This window comes from Prunus dulcis, chromosome 6 (genome assembly GCF_902201215.1).
Source record: "Prunus dulcis chromosome 6, ALMONDv2, whole genome shotgun sequence".
Lineage (NCBI taxonomy): Eukaryota > Viridiplantae > Streptophyta > Magnoliopsida > Rosales > Rosaceae > Prunus > Prunus dulcis.
In genome coordinates this window covers 25977792-25987999 of record NC_047655.1, presented here as the reverse complement: position 1 = coordinate 25987999, position 10208 = coordinate 25977792, and the positions used below count along the sequence as shown (strand labels likewise).

The 10208-nt window shown below is 39.1% G+C and overlaps 2 protein-coding genes across 2 annotated transcripts; both read left to right on the top strand.

The window, feature by feature from the left end:
* Positions 1–1378: 1378 nt before the first annotated feature.
* On the top strand, positions 1379–3201 carry LOC117629939. The gene is made up of 2 exons (XM_034362616.1): positions 1379–2140; positions 2668–3201. Exons 1-2 carry the CDS (start codon positions 1569–1571, stop codon positions 3170–3172), a joined length of 1077 nt encoding a protein of 358 aa, XP_034218507.1. The 5' UTR covers positions 1379–1568; the 3' UTR covers positions 3173–3201.
* Positions 3202–3314: 113 nt separating this feature from the next.
* LOC117630561 (cytochrome P450 714A1-like) lies at positions 3315–5126 on the top strand. Its single transcript, XM_034363265.1, has 6 exons — positions 3315–3351; positions 3505–3697; positions 3805–4210; positions 4296–4597; positions 4836–4926; positions 5025–5126. Exons 1-6 carry the CDS (start codon positions 3315–3317, stop codon positions 5124–5126), a joined length of 1131 nt encoding a protein of 376 aa, XP_034219156.1.
* The last annotated feature ends 5082 nt before the right edge of the window (positions 5127–10208 follow it).

Below are 10208 nucleotides of genomic sequence, written 5' to 3'. Positions count from 1 at the left end.
TTATGGTGTCTCTCATTGAGCAAATGGATCAATAAATCTTGGGTATGCAAATTATTTCAAAGTCAGTTGTTCATATCATAAAACGCCGGCGTTTGAATAATTAATCTCAAATTAAGTGAAAAGGCTGAGTAGATTATAATTAAGTAATTGGATTAAGGAACGAAGACTTCGACCTTCATCTATGCTTTTCAAGGACACATGCGTATATATCACAGGTGGTCTAAATGACGGATGAGTTTTTGAATTTTATTTGTGAACAAATAAAATTATTATTTATTTTTTAAAATGATTAAAAAAACAAGTCAAAAAGATTAGTTGGCACTTTAATAATTCATTTTGTTTTTTATATGAATGCAAAGGAAACTTCCAAATGACATGAAAAGTCGTCTAATCACTAAAAATTGAATATTTCAAATCCGCTGGCATGCCCCCCACGGTAGTCTTGACTCCTGACTACGATTCATTTCGATCGGTAATTCCCTTTGTTACTTTTGTGACTTGTCAAACATCTTGCTGACGCCAACGAAATATACCATCTCATTATTTTTCCTGAATTTTTGCTCACTGCAATGGAATGTCTCCTGTCCCTTATTATTATTATTTTCTATACAAAAGATAATTTACTTTAAAATTTAATTTAAATTACGAGAAGATAATTCAAATTCAGATGCAGAGTGAATAGCACATCAGTTAGTTCTAACTAACTTGGCTAAGCTCATTTGCCATATGTAATAATAAAAATCGGATTGATGAAGATTGCAGGCCAATTGGCAGACTCTGGAATTTGTTCTCAACATATATATGGCTCATAAAATCCTGAAATCAAGGGGCTGATTAACTTGATTAATTATTAATTAGATTAGGTGACTAATTACAAATTTGTAGTTGAAAAGCACCTTTCATCATTATTGTAAGCAAAATACACTTGATATAGGGCGACAAATGTAAGCAAAATACAAATTCATACAATATTTTGGGGTGCTTTTGGGGCCATGGCCTCAAAGAATGGGGTTGGCTCAAATTGCGGAAATTGCATAAGCTTTTAGATACCCAAGATTATAAGCTTCTCATCATATGCCAATGGGTTTCTTCTTATGTCCTTCATTTGACTAACAAACAACAACGTTAAAATCTTGAAGAGCAATTCAAGGGCTAGAGATAAAACTTGCATGAGTTCTGGGATTTGATTCGTCAGATTCTGATCGCTTCACAAGCAACCCAAATCAACTTTGGACCACGTATGTATATATGTGCATGGATTTGAATTTTCAAACATTAAAAAAATATACGGTCCACCTTGATGTCCTAGCTATAAAATGTGACCGCCTAGCTAGTGTCTTACTTGGACCAAAGCTTTTTACTCCATCAGACTTCCCAATCTCCTCCCTTTCATTAATTTCTGTCTGGCTTGGCCATGCACATGCAACATATAGCATATCTATCTCCATAGATCTCTTCGCAGATCTTATTCTTCCATATATATATATATATATATATAATCTGTGTTCCAACTTTCCATTTTATAGTTTTTTTATTAATTCGTATATAGCATATAGTCGCTACATGCCATGGAAAGTATGAGTTGTTCTGATCTGCGAGATCTGAGCCATGGAGGAAGCTTCTCCTTCAGCTGCTCCGAGTCCGATTTGAACTTCTCCTCTCTTTCTCATTTCACCGATGATGACGACGAAGATGACGATGATGCTGATGGCATGAGTGATGATGGATCATACATCGAAATAGCCCTTGATCACCATGATCATCCTAAACCAAGTTGTGATCGAGATGACGATGATCGTGTTGGAGGCTTAGACCATGTAGATTACTTGCGTTTATCTTTTTCATCTAGCCTTCTCCCGGAGCTCTCCACCCACACCCACCAAAACATCTCTGATCCTCCTAACGACCAACCAGTAAACGAGACGACATCATCTTCAGCGTCGTGCACTTTGAGCTCTTCGTCCACGGAAAGCAGTTGTGGGGCTCGGAAAGAGGGATCTGATCAAGACTCTTCCATGCTGCAAAGAAGCATCGCCACTAAAAGAGGGAGATTGCCCGCAGTCAACACGTTTCTCCTTGGTCTCCGGTCATCGTCGGAATTTTCTATCCACGCGGACAATGCTGACGTGGCACGTAGCAGGTATATACTGAAACAAGCCAATTTTATATTGGAAGTTAGAAACCTTTGTTGAAATTTATCATGTGAATCCAAAACTATAATACGCGTAGAATCATTAATTTGTTTTATTTGGAAAACGTTTTAACCCATTAGATTATGTACTGATTAATTAACTGTTCATAATATTTCATTACATCCTCATAAAGTAGTAGATCCACTTTTTTTTTCCTTTAAAAAAAAATAAATAAAGATTCTCCATTATGATGTGAGAAATAATGTATAAAAGTATAACGTGTCCGCTCATTTGCACTCAAGTTCGAGTCCCTTGTCCTGTTTATTATAATTTAGAATATCGTATTACTAAAAAATCTGTAGGTGCTCTTTTAAGATCTGTTAGAGCAATTATCTTGTATTCGATGTTTTGTATTTGAATCCCTCCTACTCTAATATCGCTAATATAAAACCTTAAAATAATAATAATAATGTGAGAAGTGATATGAGGCTTACTAATTACCATGTGGCATGTTTGCTTGCATCAATTAATCAAGGAAAACAACGAACATGAGAAGCTCCATAAACGGTGGCATAATGAAGCTGCTGTTCAAGTTTCGAGCCATGAATTTGGGAGCCCTGGTAGCATCAATTGTGAAGCCCCGCCAAGTTGCCTGCGATCCCGGTCGAAGCAAGAAGAAGACAAAATCAAAAAAGAGTGTTCTGAAGCCTCTGGACAAATGGTTGGCGCAGAAGAAACAGGGGAAGCGCAAGGATTCAGAAGAAGGAGAAGGTGAGGAGAAATATTCGAGGGTTTTGGAAATAAACTTGGGCGCAGTTAGAGGGGTTTTGGAAGCCATAGGAAATAGTATGAGCACAGGCATTGGTCGAAAAGATAGAAGAACGAGAAGCTGCCCGAGTTCGATCAAGTCGTCGCCGATTCACAAAGGGTTTGCGAGTGATGAGAGAAATAAAGTGTATGTGTATGCAAGAGAGACCTCAATTCAGGCTGCAATTGCCCACTGTAAAACTTCATTTGAGCAACCACCCACATCGGCCTGATTTTAATTAATTAATTAGCTTTTAACGTATATTGCACGTTCTAAGTTTTGATTTCTAGTGTTGGTTTGCACTTCAAGTACAATTGAATATGTTTTGATACCACGATAACCAACCGTAGAATAATAATATCAATGACGGGAAAATGAAAGATAACAGATCTTTCAACATCGAAAAGAAACGTATCATTAAATCGATAATTAGTGGATAACAACTCAGAATATTAAGTTAACAAGGAAAAAAGCTTGACAGCTCAACTGTCTCACTGTATATGATGATAATGGTATCATAATTTTATTTTCTTTGACAGTTTGGCCATCAATTTTGGGTCGTAGATCAAACAAAAGTAACGCACCAGATTGTGGACATAAAAGTTGATGAGGAGTTGAAGACCCTCTCTGCTGATATAATCTCAAGAGCTTGTTTTGGTAGCTCTTACTCCCAAGGCAACCAGATTTTTGCAAAGATTGCTATCCTCCAGGAGGCCTTGTCTAATCCAAGTTTGCTCTTTGGCTTTCTCAATTTTAGGTTCGTTCTCATGTTTTGCTTTTCTCTTGAGTGCTTTTGTTTTTGCTCTTTGGACGTCTTGTCCAATCAAAATAAATTAAGTTTGACATGCGGCTATATATATGCAGCTTATTTCCCACAGAGAGTGAGAAGAAGATTAAGAGTTTGAGAAAAGAGGTGGATGCTTTGTTACTCAAATTAGTGAGAGATCGCCAAAAGGAAAGCCAATCGGGAGGCACGTCAGAAAAGGACCTATTACAAATGATACTCCAAAGTGCTGCTAATAACAGCACTGACAAGCCTCAACAATATATGCACAAAACAGACCAATTCATTCTGGATAATTGTAGAAGCATCTACTTCGCAGGATCTGAGACCACAGCTCTGACAGCATCCTGGACACTGATGCTCTTGGCATTGCACCCAGAATGGCAAGAACGTGTTCGTGTCGAGATTGCTGAGGTCTACGGGGACGATGATGATCAACTGCGTCAATGCTTGAAAGACAAGGACAAACTGAACAAGTTGAAAACGGTACTTGAAAGACATTGTTATTAAGTGTTTGATAAATTTTCAAAGCTGTTGCGCACAGTGTTTATATATATGCATGTATATGCAGCTGACAATGGTGATTCAAGAGAGCCTGCGGCTGTATGGACCTGGAGTCATATTGGCAAGGGAAGCTCTAGCAAAAATGAAGTGGGGGGACTTTACCGTGCCGGAAGGCATCCACAGATGGACCCTCATACCGACACTGCACCGTGACCCCGAAAATTGGGGTCCGGATGCTAATGAGTTCAAGCCAGAGAGGTTTGCAAATGGGGTGTCTGAGGCATGCAAGTATCCTCAAGCATACGTGCCATTTGGTCATGGGAGCCGATCGTGTATAGGGCAGACTTTTGGCATGGTGCAGCTCAAGATAATGCTGCTAAAATATGAAAACTATAAGAGAATATTGTTTGTGGGAATTTTATGTGTATTCTTCTCCTTGTAGGAGGTCATATTTATAATACAACGAAACCTGAATGGGTAAGTAAATAATAAATTCCTAAATCTATTTGCAGTAGGAAATCAGGAATTAAAGTAAATCAATTACAATTATAATAGGAATTCTTGGTGTGTAAGGAAAGTAAGTCAATATCCACAAGTCACGCCAACAAATGCTTCCTCTCATTCTGTCGAAGTTCTCATTCTCCCTTTCTCCAAATTATCAACACTCCCCTGTTTATAAAATGCTGTTGTTGTTTACCGTACAATGTGATCGACAAATGTGGTTAATCACAGAATTAATTACATCCTTAATATTGTTGAATATTTGTTAGAAATGTACTGATGTTTGTTCTAACAGAATGTGATGAACATTGCAAGCTTATATTCCTTCATGACTATTACATGTTCTCTTACATCAGTAGATTCAAATCTAACGGTTTGTAATAGTAAGCCAATATGAATATGACACATGGCAATACACAGCTGTCCTAACAGCTGGGAATTCAAAACAGACTCAAGCATTGCACCTGGCATATAAGCACAAGGCACTCAGCTTAACACAAAGATTAGAACAGATTAAATATAAACTGACTTAGAACCTACTAACTAATCAGAAATTAGCTAGACAGTTTACATTTTAACACTCCCTTCTATAGTGCTAGCTGATTTCACTCCAAGCATTCTCCTCAAATAGTCAAACCTGTCTTTGGGAAGTGCTTTGGTGAAGATATCAGCAATCTGCTCTTCTCCCTTGCAGTAGAGCAGTTCAATCACTTCTTCTTGTATTGCATCTCTAATAAAATGAAACTTCCTTTTAATATGCTTGCTTCGTTGATGAAAAACTGGATTTTTAGCCATTGCTATGGCTGAAGTGTTGTCACAAAACACAGTTGTTGCAGTGGTTTGTTCTTCCCCAAAATCTTCAAGAACAAACCTGAGCCAAATGGCTTGTGATGTAGCTTCTGCTGCACTCACATACTCTGCCTCTGCAGTAGAGAGAGCCACACTGTGTTGTTTGACTGATGCCCATGAAAAAGCACCACTTCCAAATGAAAATGCATATCCAGAAGTGCTTTTCATATCTTCCTCAGATCCACTCCAGTCACTGTCACAGTAACCAACTAAGAGTGCAGATTTTCCAGTCACATACTCAATTCCATAGTCAATTGTGCCTTGTATGTACCTTAGAACCCTTTTAGCTGCCCCATAGTGCATCTTAGAAGGGTTGTGCATGAATCTTGCAAGCAGGCAGGCAGAGAACATGATATCTGGCCTGGTTGCAGTAAGGTACAGCAGGCTGCCTACAATTTTTCTGAACAAACTTTCATCTGCAGCATCACTTCCATCCTCTCTTTTCAATTTATCAGTAGCCACTAATGGAGTGCTTACTGACTTGCAGTCTTTGAGTCCAAACTTATCCAAGAGAGTGAGAGCATACTTCTTTTGATGAATGAAGATGCTCCCTTCAGTTTGTGTTACTCCCATACCAAGAAAATGGTGGAGTAAACCCAAGTCAGACATCTCATACTTGCACATCATTTCAGCTTTGAATTCTTTCATCATTTCATCACTACTTCCTGTGTACACTATGTCATCTACATAGATTGACACTATTAGTGTTCCCACACCTTCCTTTGTTCTCACATAGAGAGTGGCTTCACTTGGACTTTTGTGAAAACCACACTGATTCAAGTAGGTGTCGATTTCACTATACCAGGCCCTTGGAGCCTGCTTCAACCCATAGAGAGCTTTTCTTAACCTATACACCTTATCCTCATCACCTTTAACCACAAAACCATCCGGTTGATCAACATAAACTTCTTCTTCAAGGACACCATTTAAGAAGGCTGACTTGACATCCAATTGCCATAGTTTCCAGCCTTTCTGAGCAGCAAGAGCAATGAGAGTTCTAATGGTGTCTAACCTTGCCACAGGAGCAAAGGTTTCATTGAAATCAATCCCTGGTTTTTGTGTGTATCCCTTGGCAACAAGTCTTGCTTTATGTTTTTGAATGGAGCCATCAAGATTAAGCTTAATTTTGAATATCCACTTCACTCCCACAATTGGTTTACTACTTGGCCTATCAACCAATTCCCAAGTGGAGTTTTTCTCTATCATAAGTATCTCCTCAGTCATAGCCTTCCCCCAAGCTTCATCTTTGATTGCTTCTTCAAAATTTTCAGGTTCAATGATGCTCATCTTGCATTGAGCATACACTTCACTCAAATTCTTCCATTTCTTTGGGGTGTGATCATAAGGTTCTAATGGAGCAGAGTCTTGAGTAGCATGCACATCACTACTTGTTTGTGTTTCCATAGGAGACTGCACAATCTGTTGCTGTAACAGATTTGGTTCTGAATCCAAATCTGATACAGTTGAACTTGCTCCATCACCCCAAGACATAGGAATTTGCAATGCCTCATTTGTTTCCCAATTCCACATTGCTTCTTCATCAAAAATAACCCTCCTAGACAGCTCAATCTTTTGAGTTCTCAAGTTGAGCACTCTATACCCCTTTTCACATACACCATATCCTACAAATACTCCCTTCTCACCTGTGTCTTCCAGCTTGTGCCTTTTCTGTGTGGGGATGTGAATATAGCATAGAGAACCAAATATTCTCAAATGCTTGACACCTGGTTTTCTTCCACTAAACTTCTCAAATGGAGTGGAATTGTCCACTGCACTTGTAGGGCTTCTGTTTTGTAGATATACAGCTGTATTGACAGCTTCTGCCCAAAACTTCAAAGGGATTTTCTTCTCATGCATCATGGCTCTTGCCATTTCCATCACAGTACGATTCTTTCTCTCTGCAACTCCATTCTGTTGTGGAGAGTAGCCTACTGTCAGTTGCCTTTCTAATCCCATCTCTTCACAGAACTTTGAGAAATCCAAAGATGTGTATTCTCCACCTCTATCACTTCTTAGCTTCTTAATTTGATAACCACTTTGTAGCTCAACCATGCTTTTGAACCTTTTGAATATGTTGAATGCTTGAGACTTATGCTGCAAGAAGAACACCCAACACATTCTGGTGTGGTCATCAATGAAGGTGAGGAAATATATGTTCCCTCCAAGAGTGATGGTCTGCATGGGACCACATATGTCTGAGTGAATCAGTTCTAGTGTTTGAGAGGCTCTCCAAGCTCCTTCCTTATCAAAAGAGCTTCTGTGGTTCTTGCTTACAGCACAACTAGAGCAGACCTTCTCATGTTCTTGTAAATTAGGCAGTCCCTGAACCATATCTCTCTCTTGTAACAACTTCAAACTAATATAGTTTAGGTGCCCAAATCTTCTGTGCCACAGCCAGGATGTTTCTCCAACTGTTGCTCTGTTTGCCATAGGAGGATTGACATAGTCAAGATTTAAAGGAAAACATCTGTTTCCCTTCATTGGCACTCTTGCAATGCAATCTTCCAGCTGCCTATCTCCATAGATATCAACTGCATTATCACCAAATACAAGCCAATGCCCATGTTCTATCATTTGACCTACACTTAGCAAATTTTCATCTAAACCTGGTACAATCATGACTTCTTTGATATATCTAGTCACACCCTTCATTTCTATAGCCAAAGTCCCTTTGCCTATTGACTGCACTAGATCACCAGTCCCCATTTTGACTTTACTCTTCACACTTTTATCAACATTTACAAGTAATGACTCATGGGAAGTCATGTGATTGCTGCATGCACTATCAACATACCACATATTCACATTCTTTCCAATTGTTGCAGCATGACATGCATAGAACATAATGGCAGGTTCAGTTACCTGATTTGCAATGTTAGCAAGTTTCCCTGCCTTGTTTGCTTGGTCACAGTCCTTGACAAAATGACCAAATCGATTGCAGCCATGACACTTTGGTTTTCCTTTAAACCAACACTCACCATAGTGTAGCTTCTCACAATGTTTGCATTTTCCAGATTTGTCTCCTTGACTTGGTTTTCCCCCTTGATTGGCACAGTTTTGAGGTTTAGAATCCCATTTCTTATCCTTGGACTTCCAGTTCTTCTTTGATTTATTAGAGCCAGAACTAGAACTTGATTGAGATCCTTTTGAGTTTATGCTCATGCTGCTGAAAGCTTTCTCAGTGGTGCTTTCAGCATGTCTGTCAAGGCGCTGAGCAAATCCTCTTAATGCTGCAATTACCTCCTGCACTTCAATGGTTTCAATGTCCCTAGTTTGCTCAATCACATAGCAGACTGGATCAAACTCCTTGGTTAAGCTTATTAGCAGTTTTTGAACTATCCTCCCTTTGGTCAGATCTTCCCCATATCCCTTCATCTGATTTACAAGCTCAAGTAGCCGAGTGATGTATCCAGACAAGATCTCATCATCCCTCATCCTGGTGTACTCAAAATCTCGACGCAGACCCTGCAACATGATGGATCTGACTTGCTTATCACCATGAAACTCCTGATGCAAGATATCCCAAGCACCTTTTGAGGTTTCTTCATTTGAGATTCTGGGGAAGATGTCATCTGAAACAGCACCTTGGATAATACCAAGAGCCTTAGCATCCTTCATCAACAAGGACACCATCTCAGAATCTGATGACCCTTCTTCATCAACTTTTGAATCTGGAGCTTGAAGGCCTTTCTCAACCAAATTCCAGATTCCATGAGATTTGAAAATTGTTCTCATTCGAATCTTCCAAAACTCATAGTTCTCCCCATTGAATATTGGAGCTCTAAGATCACTCCCTCCTGACCCAGCCATCTGAGACCAGACTCAATGAGCTGAGAGTTGGAAATTTCTCGTTGGATTTCCAGACTCAGCTCCCACAGCTTCAACGCCCTCTATCCAGATCCAACCTGCGCACCTGATACCATGTTGAATATTTGGATTGCAAAGGGAGCAAGAAATGTACTGATAGAGAGAGAGAGAGAGAGAGAGAGCAGAGAGCCTTAGATTGTTCTAACAGAATGCTTACTCTGCATGAACATTGCAGCAGAGCTTATATTCCTTCATGACTATTACATGTTCTCTTACATCAGTAGATTCAAATCTAACGGTTTGTAATAGTAAGCCAATATGAATATGACACATGGCAATACACAGCTGTCCTAACAGCTGGGAATTCAAAACAGACTCAAGCATTGCACCTGGCATATAAGCACAAGGCACTCAGCTTAACACAAAGATTAGAACAGATTAAATATAAACTGACTTAGAACCTACTAACTAATCAGAAATTAGCTAGACAGTTTACATTTTAACAAATATTTCAGACTGCAAATGCCATTATATAAAACTTTTTTTTTTTTTTGGATTACATTAGAGGAAAGAAACCCCACTGAATTCGATTTGGGTGCCATGGGGAAGGGGGAATCCACCACCACTGTGCCCATTATATAAAGCTTCATTTTCATTGAACCACATGTTATATTGAATTTTAATTCTAGATGCTTGATTTACTCACGCCGGCCAAATAGTATTATTGTATGGAAGGAAGGCAACATAATTGACGTAAAACTTTGCAACAGCAACTCACAAATCAACGATCCACTTATTTTCTTGGAAAAACCAGGCTAGATTC

Bases quoted from the DNA above. Each gene is read 5' to 3' on its own strand.
- LOC117629939 (XM_034362616.1), top strand. From the start codon at position 1,569: ATGGAAAGTATGAGTTGTTCTGATCTGCGAGATCTGAGCCATGGAGGA. The intron at 2,141-2,667 runs GTATATACTGAA...CAATTAATCAAG, and splicing joins GCTGACGTGGCACGTAGCAG to GAAAACAACGAACATGAGAA.
- LOC117630561 (XM_034363265.1), top strand. From the start codon at position 3,315: ATGAAAGATAACAGATCTTTCAACATCGAAAAGAAAC. The intron at 3,698-3,804 runs GTTCGTTCTCAT...ATATATATGCAG, and splicing joins TTTGGCTTTCTCAATTTTAG to CTTATTTCCCACAGAGAGTG. The intron at 4,211-4,295 runs GTACTTGAAAGA...ATGTATATGCAG, and splicing joins AACTGAACAAGTTGAAAACG to CTGACAATGGTGATTCAAGA.